This window comes from Mustela nigripes, chromosome 17, assembly GCF_022355385.1.
Source record: "Mustela nigripes isolate SB6536 chromosome 17, MUSNIG.SB6536, whole genome shotgun sequence".
NCBI lineage: Eukaryota > Metazoa > Chordata > Mammalia > Carnivora > Mustelidae > Mustela > Mustela nigripes.
In genome coordinates, this window is record NC_081573.1 from 22,722,678 (window position 1) to 22,739,117 (window position 16,440).

The 16,440-nt window shown below is 57.4% G+C and overlaps 1 protein-coding gene across 1 annotated transcript in view; it reads right to left on the bottom strand.

Annotated features, from left to right (window-relative positions):
* Nucleotides 1-7,847, bottom strand: part of VSTM2B (V-set and transmembrane domain containing 2B) — a 28,014-nt gene extending 20,167 nt beyond the window's left edge. Inside the window, exons 1-5 of the mRNA XM_059383919.1 lie at nt 7,360-7,847; nt 6,332-6,955; nt 5,593-5,777; nt 4,642-4,671; nt 2,822-3,302 (exon numbers count right to left, since the gene is read on the bottom strand). Coding sequence (XP_059239902.1) covers nt 2,822-3,302; nt 4,642-4,671; nt 5,593-5,777; nt 6,332-6,413 — 778 coding nt within the window. The 5' untranslated portion in view covers nt 6,414-6,955; nt 7,360-7,847. The remainder of the gene's footprint in view (nt 1-2,821; nt 3,303-4,641; nt 4,672-5,592; nt 5,778-6,331; nt 6,956-7,359) is intronic.
* Between the last annotated feature and the right edge of the window lie 8,593 nt (nt 7,848-16,440).

A 16,440-nucleotide genomic window follows, 5' to 3' on the forward strand; every position in this document is an offset into this window, starting at 1 on the left:
CCACTCCATGGGAGGACAGCAGAGTTAAAATGCTGCCCTATGGCGGGTAAATGCCCAAGGCCCTACCTGCTGGGGGTCCTGAGCACTACACCCTCAGAACTGCACGGGTGTGAGACCCTCTAGATCTTCCAGAAAGGGCACAATCAGCGTTTCTGTAGTGTAGTGGTTATCACGTTCGCCTCACAGAAAGGGCACAATCTGTGCCACCTTCCACAGTGGGGGTCCTGTTGTGGCGATGAGTGACCCTGGAGCCCCTTGTGTCCAGCCCAGAGACTGGATATCAGACCAGCGATGCCAGTCACACTCAGATCAACCCTGGTTGGACCAGGGTATCAAGGTTCTGGCTGGGGAGAGAAGATTCAAGCAGGAATGAGCTTGTGGCCTTGGTCTCATTAACACCTTTTGTGAACCCTATCAAGTTCATTCTCAAAGATCTGTTTCATATGATGCTTCCTTGACCAAAGCCTTTAATGGTCCCTATTGGATCCACTTAGCATTCAAGGCCCTCAGCAGTGTGGCCTCCAACTGCCAACCACTCAGCTTCATCTCCCCCATCCCCTCCTCTCTGGCAATAGCAGGTAATGGCCCCGGTGATGATAATGAACATTTACATAGAAATTTCCACACTGAGCTCCCTCTGCAGTCAGGGATTCCCACTCTCTTTTACAGATGAGGACATACATTCGGAGCTGTTAGACCACTTGCTTAAGTCATTCATACAGTAAGTGCTGGGAGCACAACTCACATCTGGCCCTGCCTTCTGAAGCCTTTGTTCTGCCACTACTCATGGTCTATGGAACATCCCAGAGGAATGTTCCGGCCAGAGACACATGCATTTACTTGCTGGGGCCCAAGGGCATAGAGCAAAGGGATTTTTTTTTTTTTCCATCAACCCAATTAAGCCCCTCACTCTACAAGTCAATAAACACTTTTCCAGTGGACCTACTGTGTGCTAGACAAAGATGGCTAACCCCCTAAAATTTATGTTCCCCTTCCACCGAGAAGAGACAGGACATGAGGTCGGAAAGCAGCTGCCAGGATGAGGGCTACGTTTTCCAGCCTGCCTTGCAGCTCTGTTGCCCCACTGAGTTCTGGCCAAAAGGTGAGAAGGGAAGTAACCTTTACCATTTGTAGGCCTGGTCTTTAAACACTTGCCTTGCCATTCTCTACAACAGCTTTGCTCCAGGAGAATTCACCCCTACCAAAATGATTTCAGTGGCCATTCTCTCAGTCTTCCAAGAACAATACAAACTTAGAACCATTCTAAATGAACAAGAAAGAAGTCAATTTGTTATCTACAATGTATGCCTCAGAGCATTAGGGCTTGGTTTTCTCGGGGAACTGGAGTGAGAATGTTGCTTCTGTTCACTCCCATCCTTTGGCTGTAAGTTAATGCCCAGAGCGACCCTGGCAGGCACATTTTGAAGATGGGAAAGTGCACCTCAGCCTGGGTCCCTGAATGAATTCATGGAACAGAACCTCTATCCCACCCCACCCCCACCCCCGACTTCAGAGCAGCATGAGACGTGGACCAGAAATAATACAGTTGAATTGGGTTAAGCACTGGCATTTTAGGGTTTATTTGTCACAGCAGCTAGTGTTATCTCATACTTACATAGGGGATAGAAAATTCCAAGTCAGGTGGGGAAGGCTGGGGCTGTTTGGGGAGAGGCCCTCCACAGATCTCAGCTCACCCACCTTCTCCCACAGCCTGGGGGAAAGTCTTGTGGGGGGCTGTGTGGAGCTTAAGATCCAGCCAGAAGCCTGAGCTGCATGGAGAGACCCCCAAAGGGCAGTGGAACTGAACTGACACGAAGACAGATAGGGTCTCAACTGTTGGAAAGCTTCAGAACCAGACAAGGGAGACAGGCTGGGATCCCTGTCACCTCAGATTCCGTGGGAGAGCCCAGGATCCTGAGTCCTTAACCAGCTCTATGCTGCTGGTGAGCGGCCTGCACTTTGAGAAGCACGTGCCTAGGGCACAGTGTGCTCCATCCCACAGTGACGTTTACAGGCCACTGTCGAAGAACCCAGACACCTAGTGCTGCAAAGCCAGTAGAGATGCTCTCTCTGGGACTGTGTCAAACAAGTCTGGGTGTCTGGCCCCAGAGCTGTCTGCCCAGGGCAGTCAGTCTGTTTTCCCTTCTGATCTCCAACTCCTCTCTCTCCTGTCCCCCCACCATCTCTCCCAGCCCTTTCAGCTCCCTAGGAAAGCAGGTCTTAACCTCTGGATGCCCTGCTAACCATGGCAAGGCTCTATCTTCACGCCCCCATTCCCCAAGAAGGCCCAAAGGGGACTATTTATAGCAGAGCCTGTGCCTAGGAAACAGTCTGGACTTAGCTAAAGAGAGCAGAGGCAGCACAGCCAGTCTTACCCACAGCCTCCAACAATGTCTGCTCTAGCAATCAGCATCCAGATGCCCACTGTCTGAGTTGTAGCCACATCCTCCCACTCTGGGGGCTAGTGCCCTACCCTCTAGGCTCTCAGGGCTCCAGGAGAAAAGGGTCCAGTTCTCCAAACTCAAGAGAGGTTTCCCCACACAGCAGCCACGAATGTACCGGGAGATCGGGGCAGGCCGGCCCCCACCCCCTTCATAAATACACACCTTGAATGCTTCTGAGCGACCAGCAATAAACAGGAAACTCAGGAAATGAGGGAGCCCAAATGAGGCTGCGGAAAACTTGCCCCAGGCACACCCAAGTGCACTCCCAATCATCAGGCAAACTCAAACGCTAGAGTCCCTCCCCTACTCCTCCCGCCCCCCCCGCCCCGTTCCGCAGCCCCCGCGCAAGCGCGCCCCCTCTCGGCATCTTCCCTTACCTGAGCCGTGCCTCTGGCGAAGAAGGACCGCCTGGCCCAGTGGCGGTGACGCTGACGAAGCTGCGGCCGCAGTCGCGACGGTGGTCGTGGCTGCGTGGGCCGCGGAGGCGGCTGCCGCCTCGGGGACTGCAGGACCCGGGGCCGCAGGAGGACTCCCCGGAGGCAGGCTTTTGTCGCCGCGGTCGGGGTCGGAGGTAGCGCGGCCCGCGGCGCCGGTGGCACCCACGTTGTTGGCGTTGGCTGCGCTGTTGGCGCTGTGGCGACGCGGACCGCTGCTCTGAATGTGGGACACGGCCTCGGCGGCCTGCATGTTGGGCGGCGCAAAGCGCGAGAGCACGCGCAGCAACGCCTGGGCCTTGTGCTCCTGCGTGTCATCGTCGCTGTAGTCGGACACGCGGCATTCGTACACGCCTTCGTCCTGCCGCCGCACGGCGGACAGCCGCAGCCGGTGTGAGATGTCATTGCCCTGGACGCGCACGGTCTGCAAGAGAGCAGGCGCTGGGGTCAGAGGCTGGGATGCGCAAGCCCACAGCAAACTCTGCAGCAGCGTAGTGCCACCGCGCCCCACTTCTGCTTTTACGCCCTCATGCCGCAGCACCCCAACACCTCTCGGACTCAGGTCTGCCCCTGGTGACTCAGTTTTTCTTTCATCCCGCGTCTCCCCAGAGGCATGGGACTCCCAAACCTGACTGGACCCTAGATGGCCCTACCCATTGCGCCGTCTCCCCATCATCTTAAGCGAATGCATCATGTTACATCCGCTCGCCAAACTATGCTTCTGTCCATCAGAGAAGCAGAACCCACCCCTCCTTCCTCCTTTCTTCACCTTGGAAAATTCTGGCTTGGCCTCCTGTCGCTAAACCACCGCAGGGCCTTAAGCCCAGCCCTCCACATCCACTTCCACCAACGTTCCTTTTCTCTGGAATCCAGAGGGCCTGGGTTAGTGCCTGAAGGACAGCCACTTGGCTCTCAAGAGTACACATAAATATCTGCCTCCCCCCTCCACGCTGCCCTTCACAGCTAACCCTCCACCCTTCCGAGGATGTAGGCAACGCGGAGGCTGCTGCTGGGCTCCCCGGGCTCGGCTACTTTTGAGTCTGCATTTCAGAGAGGCAGCCCGAAGCTTCCTACAAGCCCACCTCCTCGGCGGCCTGGAGGATACCACTTTGAGGCGCTCACCTCGGAACCCAGAGCATGATGAGGCCCCAGTGGTTTCCAAGCCCTGATATTTCCACGCTCCAGGTAGGAGAGCTTGGGCGCATCTCCTCCTTGAGTTATAGATCCCAAGACTCCGGCCCCTAGCAGCCCCGCCAATTCCTCCTACCCCTTCCCGCCCCCCACCTTCCCCCAGGACCTGCCCACAGCACCCGGCACCGGACCTGAAAGCCACGCAAAGGAGAGGAATGAGGTGGAGGGCGCAACTTGGGCGCCGGGTGTGTGGGGGCGGGGCCGGAAAGGCCCACCAGTTGGCGAAGGGGTCAAGGCCAGCGCGCTCCAGTTGCTGGGAGACAAGCCAGCAGAGGAGAGTCAAGCAGATGCGCAGGGGTCTGGAACGCGCCAGCTGGACGAAGGAGAGTTTTACAGGTGAGCGCCTCACAGAGAAAGGAGATTCAGGCCTGGGACCCTTGATTTACACAAAAGCGAACCGGATTCCACTAGCGGCGACAGATGGCGCCCCGACAAGCCAAGCAACCGACAACGCAAGGCTGCGAGCAGGGCCCTACATCGCGCGGCCGCCGAGCCTTTCTAAGAGAGGAAAATGTGGGGCGCGAAGCGGCCAGAAGGGGTCTCCCGCGGCCCGCGCTGGGCTCCACACTTACGCTGATTTTAGTTGCATCCTTATTTGTTACCTAAAATGCAAAGAGGGAGAGAGACACATTAGGCTCTCGGCCTTCAGGCTCCGGGAACTCAGATGCGCCTCAAGCAAGGGGACTCTCCGCGGGCGGGCTAGGACTCGAAACCGCTCGGGATGTAGCCAGGCTGAAGTCACGAAGGACATGAGGATTTCCTGGAGTTTTACCCAGAAGGAAGCAGGGCTTGGAGCTAGCATGGTCCCTGGACAAGGAGAGGCTGCCCTAGCACACCTGGGCGCCAGAGAGTAAAGGCTGGATTGCCACCAGGGTAGGAAGAAAGGCTCATCTCCCTCCCCCCCCCACCCCCAACATCATCATTCCCTGCCGTGTTTCTCTAAATCCCGTGGAAAGCTGGACAGAGGGGCCCGTGTATCCGGACAGGACGCAGAGGGAGACGTGAGCAGTAACTCTGGGGGCGACCCTGGGTAGAGAGTAGGTGTGCATGTGTGTGTGTTAGACTGTATGTGAGAGGCCGGTTTAAGAGGCAGACAGACGGTGGGGGCCTTCCCTCCGATCCTGTGGGGGTTGGAGGTGCACTGCGGGCTTCTGGAACCCAGCCCAGAGGAGCTTAACTCCTTGGCCCTGTGCCCTGGGGACCTTGGAGTAGCAGAGGGCAGGGAAAGCCTGGCCCATTTAAGTGGTCTTCCTTCATCACCCAGTACCCGTCTGACTCTGCGGCCAGCAGCCAGCAAGCAAGAGCAGACGAACTGGATGAAGGGTTGCTTTTAAGAGAATTTTAAATGAAAGGAGAAGGGAAGGTATTACCAAAACTGTGCTGTTGTTCAAGATGCTGCGGGAATGGGGGTTGTGGGAGACGGGCAGCTCCACAGGGCGGCGCCCTGCCTTCCTTGCCGGGGTTGCCCCAGCCGCCCGGGCCTGAGCCGAGTGAGCGCCGGCGCCGCGTGGGCGGCGGGTTACCTTGCTCCGGGCGCCCGGCACGCTGAGCGCCAGCTCGTGCAGCAGCTCCCGGGGCGGTTCCTTGAGGTACCACCACTGAATCTCCAGCGAATACGAGGTGGCTCCGCTAGCCCGGAAGGCGCAGGGCATTTCGATGTCGTCTCCCTCCCGTACTGTCACATCTTTGGGGACTTCGGTAAATGTAGCTGGGGGCGGGGAAGAGAGAGGCGTGACCAACTGTGGGGCGGGGGCCTGGGGCAACTCTAGGCGAGACTGTGCGTCCCGGCTCTCTGGCCTTTGTGCTTGCCACCCCGTAGCCACAAGCGTGGCCCAGGAGCTAGCAAAGTTCGGTTGAACAGCTGCCCGGCCCCAGCAGAGACCGGCTACCGCGGCAGGCTGCTTTCCTCGGATCCCGCGGAGCGGCACGGGCAGCTTATGCTTCCACCCCGCGCCCAGCCGCACTGTCAGAGCCAGCCTGGGGCGCGCCAGGTCGCGTGCCCCGAAAGCCACCTTTCCGCCGAAGCACCTGTCCGGCTTCAAATGACCCCGGAGAGGGCTCCGCCGCTGCGGCGACCCTTCGCTGCTCTCCTCCCCCTACCCCTCTGGGCCTGGGCTGCACACCGGGATTGCTGGAGACCATGAAGCCTTCCCCTTCTCTTCCTTCTCCGGCTCCTTGATGACCGGGACAGAACGGTTCTGGCGGCCCCGGCAAGGACTCCCCCGCCCGAGCCCCCCGCGGCAGCAAAGTTCCCGCGCTCACCGTCGGCCACGAAGAGCAGCAGGGCGTGCAGCAGCAGCGGCGGCAGGTATCCGAGGGCTCCGAGAGGGTTCCGCTGTTCCATCTCCCGCGGGGGGCGCGGCGGCGGCGGGGGCCCGGGCGCCGAGAGGCAGCGGTGGCGGCAGCGTGGGCTCGGATCCGGCTCGGGGCTCGGGCTAGGACGCCTCCGAGCCTGCCATGGCCCCGCGCGGCGCCCCCTCCCCCGGCCGCCGGCGGCCGCCAATCAGCCCAGCTCCCTCGCCGGCTTGCCCGGCGCGGCTCCGGCTGGGGGCGCTGCGCGGGGGGCGCAGGACGCTAGGTCCCGCCGGGAGGCTACTGGTGATCTGTCCGTGCTTCCCTCTGTCGGGCCGTCCACAGGACTATGGGGTAGCTCAATTTAGTCTCTGCCCGGCGGGCCGGGCAGAGGCTGGGCCGCCCGGAGACCCATCCCTGGCCAAGGGAGCGCGCGCCTCAGAGCCGCGAGCTTCTGCCTCCCGGTCTCGTTCTGATTTGGCTCCCGAATGCCACCTCCTCCGGCTCCCGCCGAGCTCTCCCGCCGCCGCCCCCGCTGGTCCCTCCGCGTCTCTCTCCGCAAGGCGAGTGGGCGCTCAGCCGCGGCTAGCAGACCTGGCGTCCGACCCAGTGCAGCGCGGGGAGAGCGGGTCCGGTGTAGCGGACCCAGAGCCGGGGAGAGGCGGGGAGAGGGGGAGGGGAAGGAAAAAGGGAGGGGGCGGTCAGTGGCTGGGCTCGGAGCCGCCTCCACCGCTGCATCACCCCCGCCCTCCCCTCTTCTTCCACAGCCTGCACCGCCCCCGCCCCAGAGCGCGCCCCCACCCCCGCGGGGGTCGCTTGGAGGGGCCACAATCTCTGTGGTTGGAGCGCAGCCCCGCCCGCACCCTCTTTGGCTGGGGGTCCTCCCACCCAAACTCTCCCTGGCTTCTTCCCAATCTTCTCGCCTGAGACGGCAGCTTATCCCTGCACCCCGCGTGCCCCGCGGCCCTCTCCGCAGACCCCCGCCCTCAACTCCTTACCCCAGTTTGGGCAAAGAGCTGCACCGCTCTTTGTCCCAGGCCCAGGCCATGGCTGGTGGGTGGGCGCCGGGGGCCAGGGAGAAGGGCGGAGCGCTGTGCTGGGCTGGGGACGAGGCCGGGTGACGGAGGCGACGCCGGGAGTCTGCAGTGTGCGAGCGAGAAGTGAGCGCAGAGCGCCCGGCGAGCAGGTGCCTGTGGCGCGGAGAGCGCACGAGCGAGCCAGCGAGCAGCGGCCGTGAGTGACGGCAGAGGCGGCGGGGGTGGGGTGGGGTGGGGAGCGCCCAGCACGACTCAGGGCTCCGGAGGTTTCCGAGCGGGGGTGGGGTTCCTGCACCTAAATCGTTGGCCCATGCGTGCCCACTCGTTCCTCGCCGGTCGCGGCCCTCTCTTTACCGGTGCAAGGCTAGGGGATCCTCAGGCGGCGAGAGGTCGGGTCCAGGGAGCTTTCCGAAGCCCATCCCCGGTCCCTGCATCTCTCGCCCCCACCCCCACCCCCACCCCCCGCCGCATCCCTGTACCTCTCCCAGCCTTCACCAGGAGCTTGTCCCTCCCCAGCTCTCTGCGGGAGTCCAGTCTGGCCCCCAAGGGGGAGTGTAGGGCTGGCTTCTGGTTCCGATGGGCACACAGTTGTAGGGGCAAGTCCCGCAACTGGGTTTGGGTCTCTCTTGCTTCCCTTCCCATGGGAGACCTGAATCCCGGATTTCAGTTTCTCTGTCCCTATCTTCCTGGCCCCAACCTCTCAGCTCAGTCCTACAGGAGGCCCCCACCAGTGGATGGTTGACGTGTCTGTTTTCCAGCTTGGCTTGCCAGCTTTCTGGAGGCACCACCAGAGTGTTCCCCAAGAGCCAAGGAGAAGGAAACCCAGAGGGCAGATACTTCAGGGCAGCAGACATGGTGCAGGCTGCCCAGGGCACACCCTGGGTGGGGAAGTAGTAGCTTCAGTCCCTTCCTAAGCTTTGTCTTACCAATAAGGCTACCCCTGGACACTGTGCCCTCTACCCCTCCTGGGCCTGGCTTTCAGTATCCTCATCTGTGACCACGGAGTCATTTCCACCCCCTCAAGCCATTGCTGCTCCACTAGGGAGCCCTGGCTGGGAAAATGTCTAGGGTCTTTCTCTTATTTCTATGGTTTCTCTGCAAGGACTCCAACCCATGGAGGCAGTTGCCAGCTGCCTTCCGTCATTTCATCTCCCTCGGGCCAGGGGCTTCCCGTTAGAAATCCCACCTCCCTTTAGAAACTGCCTTGGGTTGCTGAATGGAAGACCCTGTGGACCCCACTGCTGTCCTTAGTTTCTGAACGGAGGGGGCAGACTTGCACTGTGCTAAGGAGATTCAGGACCTTGAGGGGATTCTAGGAAAGCACATTCATTTGGGAATTGATTACAGGCAGGTCTCTGATGGCAAGAGCTAGCCCACAGGGCAGGGGGCCTGCCTGGGGACACAGCCATCTCCTGTCCTGACACCAGATCCAAGCAAAGATGGATGGCCAGTGATCAGGGATACATGAGGGGAGAATTCCTGCAGGTAGAGGGAGTTATACTTTGGTTCCCCATTAGATCTGTGAGTCTTCTAAACCTGAACCACCCTGTGGGGTAAGCTATATCTTGACTGCTTCATGAGCTGGTGTTATTATTAACAAGAATAATGACCATGTTCTTTCACATGCTTTCCATGTATCAGGCATTGGTTATATACTTACCATGCATTAGTTCTCACTATGAAATTGGATCACTCTTTCTCTGCTCAAAATCCTACAGAGGCTCTTTTTGCACTCAGGATTAATGCCAGAGGCCTTACAATGTCTGACAAGGTCAAACTATCTGCTTTTGTCTTCCACTCAATCACTATGTCTTCATACTTTTTGTGTCCTTTCCCTGATGACTCTCTCTAGCCACGCGGGCTTCCTTACTACAGTGCAGTACACTGTGGTCTCACCCCAGGACCTTTGCACGAGCTGTATCATTTGACTGGGATGCTCCTTCCCCACACCTTCTAAACAAACTCCATCATGTTCTTCTGCCTTTAGTTAAGAAGTTGCCTTCTCAACTAGGATCCTGGGACCACCGTTTTTATACTGCTGTCTGCATGCTCTCTCCCCCGACACTCCCCTCACCCTGCTCTCCTTTTTTTCTCCTTCCTTAGTACTAAATGCCTTCCAGCACATGATAAAACATCCTTATTTTTTGTGTTTCTTGTTTATGGCCTGTAGTCTCTACTAGGATGGGGTTGTTTCACTGCTTTGTTCACTGACACATCTCTGACACCTAGACGGGCATAGAGTAACCCTATAAATATTTGTGGAGTGAATGAAAGAGCTAATTTAACCCCTATAACAACTCTGTCGGGGTAGACACTGTGATTTCACTGTATTTTAGAGATGTTGTGGCTGAAGCTCAGAGAGCTTAAGGAACTAGCCCCAGGTCAGTAAGCGGCAGAGTAAGAGCTTTGGCCCAGGTCTGTCTTAGTCTGGGGACCTAATTCTTAACCTAAACATTCAACTTCTCCCTACTCCAGGTGACACTCTGGTCTCTGTATGTGCTGTTGGTGTGGAGGGCAGGACCTCCCTGCCCTTGGTTGATGGCAGCCTGACCTGCCTTGCAGCTTCTTCCTTACTTTTTGAAAAGTGCACAGGGGTTCTGTATCCAGAGGGTTTGTTTTTTCTTCTGTTCCCTCTGGCAGCCTGGGAGGTCGGTAGCTGTGCCTTCCCTCTCTTGTCTCTAAGTCTCAGCTAGGCCAGCCCTTGCTTAGGCTCAGTAACATTGCAGCTAGGAGTGCTGTTAGTTGTGGCGGAAAGGGATGTTTGGCCTCTGCCCCCCTTTCTGCAAGGGAGCTGGTTCCTTCTGGTTGTGTTGAGACGTGGAAAGAGGTCTCAGTCAGGGGCTGTAAAGAAGGCATCTGTGATGGAGCACGTGTGTGGTTTCTCTGGTTCTCTTCTCAAAGGAAACTTCTCTCTGGGGACACGGCTACTCACCCCACTCACCCCTAGCAACTGCCAGAGTGTCCCTTGGGTCCCTGCAAGGATGCCCTGTTTAGAGGAAATGTTGGTCATGTGGCATGAGGCTGGTTTCTTCACTGGTGGACTTCTGAGAGCATTTCAGGATCAGAGACACACTCAGGATCAGAGACACAACCTTGGGACCCCACGGTTTTTCTCTCCCTCTGTCCATTCACAGGCTCCAGAATGCCTGCAGGATCACAGTGTACAGGGACTTGGAGGTGGGCCCCCCTGTGGCGTGACCACTAGACCCTCCATGTCCTGGACTCCCCCATGCTGGGTGCTCGCCCGTAGTCACCCTTGCCCTGTCCTGCCTGTCGTCATCCGTGCTCCCATCATTGGGCTGCCAGCTGGGGTGTGTGGCGCTTGTCAATACCATTTTGTGGATGGATTCACTAGACTCTCAAAGGCACTTCAAAAAGCGCCATTTAAAAAGAGTGCCCAGCCTTTCGTGAAAGTACCCTTAAATTACAGCCCTAAGTGAATGTGTTTCCTGGAACTCACTTTCAAAATATATTTATTTTAATGCTCAGGTCCTCTTGGAGTTTTGGTTTCGATATTCGCTTCTCGGCTGACCTTTCCTGTCCTCCCATACCACGCACGGCAACATTGATTTGGGGTAATGTATTTTGATTTTAAGATGCAGCCCATCCATAAACTTTTCTATCAATAATCCCGGCACACTCTGTGTACCCGACAGCTTAAAGGAAAATACCAGATTTATGGGGACTTTTATTTTTGACCACTTTAGTCATTCAGTGGCCATCACTGTCCGGGGATAAAGGCCTGAAGTCCTGCCCCAGGACTACTCCCCTCCAAGGGCAAACATCAGGTCAGCGTCTCCAGAGGGAGGTGGCAGAGGGTGGCCTTCTCTGCACCCTGGCTGCCCCTAAGACATGGGGCGAGGCAAGTGGAAAAGGCTTGTTTTGGGTACTGGGTTCCTGTTTTCCTGTTCTACCCCTCCTCCTTGCAGGAGGCTGAGAGCGGCCTCCGGCCCCTGCCATCCCAGGGAGACAAGAGAGGGTCCTTGGCTCGCACCGTACCTCAGGGCCGTCAGGGAGGCGGGCCTGGCCTCGCCCCCGGTCCTGCCTGCCCAGGCGCACTCTGAGAAGCAGGCTTGGCTCACAGTCCCAGGTCTGGCCTGTCATTGCTGCATTGGTGTCACTGCTCTGGGTCCCCTGTGCCTGGGGCTGTTTGTTTGCTTGTCAGAGACAGGATTGATTAGGCTTGTGGATTGCCCGGAGAGATGGAATGAGAGGAGAAACTCCAGGCAGAGCCTGCTTCGCCTCAAACATTTATCCAGCCAATGTGTCCTGAGAGCTCAGTTTTCATTTACCCTGCACATAGGTGTCAGCAGGGACTCTATACGGTGTGGGGAATCTGTAGCTTCCTGCCTGCAGGGAATGGGCATTTCAGCCCAGAAGGGGGCAGAGATACACCTGCAGAGGAGAAGCAAAACCTAAGCCTGATCGTCTTAGCTTTGTGTACCCTGTGACCCGTGGCCCAGACACATGCACACACACAGACGTACCTAGTGGGAACCTCGTGGGCAGAGGAAGACCTGTAGTGGTCAGCTAAGCAGAGCCCTGGGGGGAGGCAGGCAGATGACACAGCCAGTGCCATCTGTTTCAGGCAGATGACACAGCAAGTGTGAAGGCCGAGGGTTGAGCAGGGTGGGCACTTGGAGGGAAGAAGGTGGCAGAGCCTCCTAGGAGAGAGGTGCACAGTGGGGCTGGGGGGAGGTGGGGAAGGCAGGTGAGGGCACACATAGGCTTCTAGCCACATGTGGAAGGACCTTGAGGTGCAGGCAGGAAAGCCCCTGAGGCTCAGGTTCCCTAGCTGCAAAGTGGGATTTTTAATTCCTGCCCTAGCTCCTCTCTCTCCTGCATGCATCCTCTCTCCCATGCACTTGCCTGAAGGTGCTGAGCCAGGGTTGGCAGGAATAGCAGGGGGGGGGGGGCAGGCTCTGGGGCTTCCAGACCCTGCTCTGACGAGCTTCATGAGAGCAAGATCCTGCTTCGTGGCCTGGTTATTGATGGCTCAATGAAAAATTAAGTCTAAACTAAACCGAACAAAACAAAGCAAAGCAAGGTGGTGTCCAGGGTTGTGGAATCCAGGGGCTCCTGTTCAGACCTTGGTCTTGCCTTGGCCTCTTGGAGCCTCACTTTTCTTACCTGTAAGGAGCGTGTCCCAGCTGTGCTAAGTGCAGGGGGAATGGGAGCATTGGCTTTTGAGCTAAAGGCCTGTGAGACTCAGGACCAGCAGCCACGGTCCGCATTCTGAAGTGTGTGTCCTGCTGGCTTCTGGGTCATGAGGATGTGGGTGGGGGACCTCAGGGAACTGCCTGGCCACCCTCAAGCCTGGGTGCCTGGGCGGGTCGTGTGGCCTGCAGGGAGGTGACCAGTGGAGCTGACTGTCCCCTAATGGATCTTATTATAGCCTGTCCGTGTGTTATTTACTTAATCATTTGCCAAAGTAAATCTTACAGACCCATGAAGAGTTTATTTTTTTTTAATTTTTAATATTCTCAGTACACTTGGGGTTTTATTTCCCACTAGATCTATTAGTTTAATTTAGTAGAGGACAGACTGTATACTTAACCAAAAATTGCTTTGACATTATGGAGAATTAAGAGGCCGGGGCCAGACGGATCTGAGCAGATCGATCGGTTTGAGATAAAACCCTGTTATTTCCCTATGTGCTTTCTTCACCTTAATGGTGAGGATGGTGATTAGAAACACAGAGCTGGCTGTAATGGCCAGGGGTCAGCCTGAGGGTCAGGGCTCTGGCTCCAGTGCTTTCTCTGGACCCATAGCAAGGTCTCGAGACCCCACGGTGAGAGGTTGTTTTATGGTTCCATGGGAGATGTTTTGGGGGGCCAGAGGTGTCCGTGGCGGTCTCCCTATGTCTGGGATTGGACAGCCTTCTGAGGAGTTGGCCTCATGTGGTCAGAAAACACAGACTTGGTGTGGTACTAGGGGGGCAGTGATGGCGTGATGGAAGCCTGGTGGGACAGGGCCAAGTCTCTCCCTGATGCTGAGGCTGAGCTGAGCCTGAGCTCCCCATTGGAGGGCACTACAATCCCCACCTCCCAGGGCTGTTGTGGGGGTCAAGAGAGCTGATGTCCACAAAGTAGCTTTGTGAATTGTCATGGGAGAAGACTCGTCATTATGGTCCTGTGTCCCCTGCATTTTGGGGCCCCCAGAGCAGCTCAGGAAATCCCTGTCTGGCTATCAGATGGCTCTATTTCCAGGACCCTAAGGTTTGGGCTTCTTTCTACATCTTTCTGGACTACCACCTAGAAGCTTCTGAACAGAGCAACCCCATGGGGGACCTGGGGCCATCGGGAGGCACTGCGGCCCATGGGTGGTTACACCCCGTGGCCAAGTGGTGCCGCCCTTGGTGCCACATCTTGTGGCACCTCTCTCTGGAGAGTGAGGGAGCAGAACGGGTTCTCCGTTCCCCACCTCCATCCTGAGCTGACGTGGAACCTGAGGATCCGGCAAAGGGTCACCTCCAGCTCCACCTAGGAGTCCCAGGGCTGGACTCGGGCTGCTTCCTGCAGTCCAGTTTGCAAACCCAACCCCGTGGTCCTGCCCCACCATCCCTGCTCAGCCCAGGGTATGCTCCCCTGCCTACTCCCTGGCTCTTCTGACTGACTCCTGCCTCCAGACTCTTCCTCCAGGAAGACTTCCTCATGATCTCCTCCTCTTGTCCGCATTCCGAACACCCCTCATGCCCCCAGGAAACTCTCACTTCAGGAAGGCTCAGACCTGCTGTCATTTCTCAGGATGACTCGATGAGGTGCTGGCCTCTACTGGGGCTCTGTGTTGGGGAATACTCTGAGGCCACATCTGGGCTTTGCCGGGAAGCATGTTTTCATGGTGAAGTGACATGTGCCATTGCTGTGGGTGGGGGGCGGGAGGCATACAGCAGCATCTGCCTTCCCTGGAGAAGGCTTCTTGGGCTCCCTGAGCTCTGGAGACTGCTTCCTTCTCCCATTTTCCCCTTGAGGCCAGCACCTGTAGGTCTGTACCTAGAGTTGGCGGTGTTTGGGCGTAAACATGAGAGCTCTTGGGTCCCCCTCCTTGTCCACATACAGTGGTAGGCACAGGTACCTGGTTCTGGCAGTGCCTTGTTTGAGCCTGTCTCCCTGCTCCTGCCCAAGTTGGGTTACCTGCAGGAAAAGAACGCTGGTCTGGACCTACCCAGACACTTGGCCTGGCATGTAGCAGGGGCTCAGTGTGTGCTGGACTGCAGGAAGCTGAGGCAATCGCACAGTTCCCAGCGCGTTTCTCAAAGGAATGTCTGTTGGTCCTGGTTTCTCCTGGATAGGGGCTCCTCCCCACTGTTGGGCTATGGCAGGTGTACCACTGGGGTCAAGGAAACAGGTGCAAGCTCCAGGTTTGACAGTATCTTTGGCTTCAGAGCCCCGGAGTGTCTGGTCTGGATGGCCCTGGAGGTCAGCTCATCTCTCTTGCTGGGGTGCACCTGTGCAAATGCATGGGTCCAGAAGGGACAGGACCTCCAGGCAGGGGCGTCCACCCTGGCCCGAGCCTGCTGGGCCCTGGCCATTTGGGCCCCTGGCCCCTCTGTGCTGATGCCTGGGCCTGGGAGAGGCTCCTCAGCACCGCCATGACCTTCACGCCTGACTTGCCCCTTTAGAGTTCCTCCTGCCGGTAGACTGGCAGCTGCCAGAGCCGCTCTGTTTGTGAAATGTCAGTGGTTTAATATCAATTCTGGAGGTTTTATTGCCTTTCCCCCCCTGTTTTCCAATGGGATTTTGATCCAATCAAGGCCGATCCAGAGTGACGGTAGATTTGTGTTCCTGTCCAAAGTTGACAAAAGGTCACCCTGCCTGAGGAGCCGGGGGCTGTCTTGGCTTTGCACACATGTGATTACTCTCCCATCCCCCTGGGCTCTGGAGCTGGCCACGCTTTCCCCCAGGAGAGCAGTTGCAGGTGGGTGAGGTCCCTACGCCTTCTGGGGCCTTTTGGCTGGGCCGGGGTACCTGGGGCTTTAAACTCGGGCAGTCACCAACCACAAAATGCCCTGGTTTTGTTTGCAAAATGTCTTTGATGCTTCAGACCAAAATTAATTTTTCACAGTAATGTTTCAAAATGTCATTTTTCCCTTTCCAAGAAAAAAAAAAAAAAACTGTTGAGTAAGGTTCTCTGTTTGGGAAGAGGTGTGAGCCTGGGGAGAGACCAGGCCCCTATCCACACTGGCCTGTGCCCTTTTCCTTCTCTCTCTGGCTCAGCTCCCAGCTGTCCCCACAAGCAGAACACCCTGTCCTGCTCATTTCAGGTCAGGGAGCTGGCAAGGGTGGAGAATGGGCGTGAGAATTTTTGTCCAGTTGTGATCTGCTCCGTGCACTTTAGAGAAGTGGTTTTCAGAGTTTCCACCCAGCCTGGCCTGCCTTTTTTAGACCCCCTGGTGGGGGTGCGGCTCAGAGAGGGCTCTGCTGGTGGGTAGGGAAAGGCAAGCTGGAAAAAAGAGAAGCGGGCTCTGGTGGGTGCCCTGCTGGGCATTGACACCGGAGTCTCCACCATGCTGAGGCAAGAGGGAGATGGCATGGCTTTTGGAACTCCCAGCTGGGGGATGGCTGGGGCGAGACCATGGTGGCCAAGTTGGGGGGAAGGGGCTGTTGGAGGGCACATTTGTGCAAGGTGACAGAGCTTAGGATGACAGAACAGGGGGTTCTTGGTGGTAAGAGAGTGGCAGAGTGCGCCTCAAGTAAAGCTGGAGGCTTGACAAAGGGGCACAGATCTCCCCACACCTGCACCCCATCTCTGGACAAGGGGGAACTGGGAAGACGGCCACCCCTGGGTCCCGGCTTCAGGCATTGCCGACTTCTGTCACTGTGCTCTTCTGGCACACACCGTGTGGCCTGTCCCCTCAAAGACTATCTGGTGCAGGCTCACTCTCCACGTGGGTCCTGCTCTTCTACCCCAGCCCTTTTATCCAGGGCCTGGGGTCCCAGGGGTGTGCTCTCGGGATGCGGGTGGTGGGCACATGCTGTGTTTATGTGTACTGACAGCATGGATGCAGGGAAGGACATGGGTGTGTGTGTACCAGTGTATCTG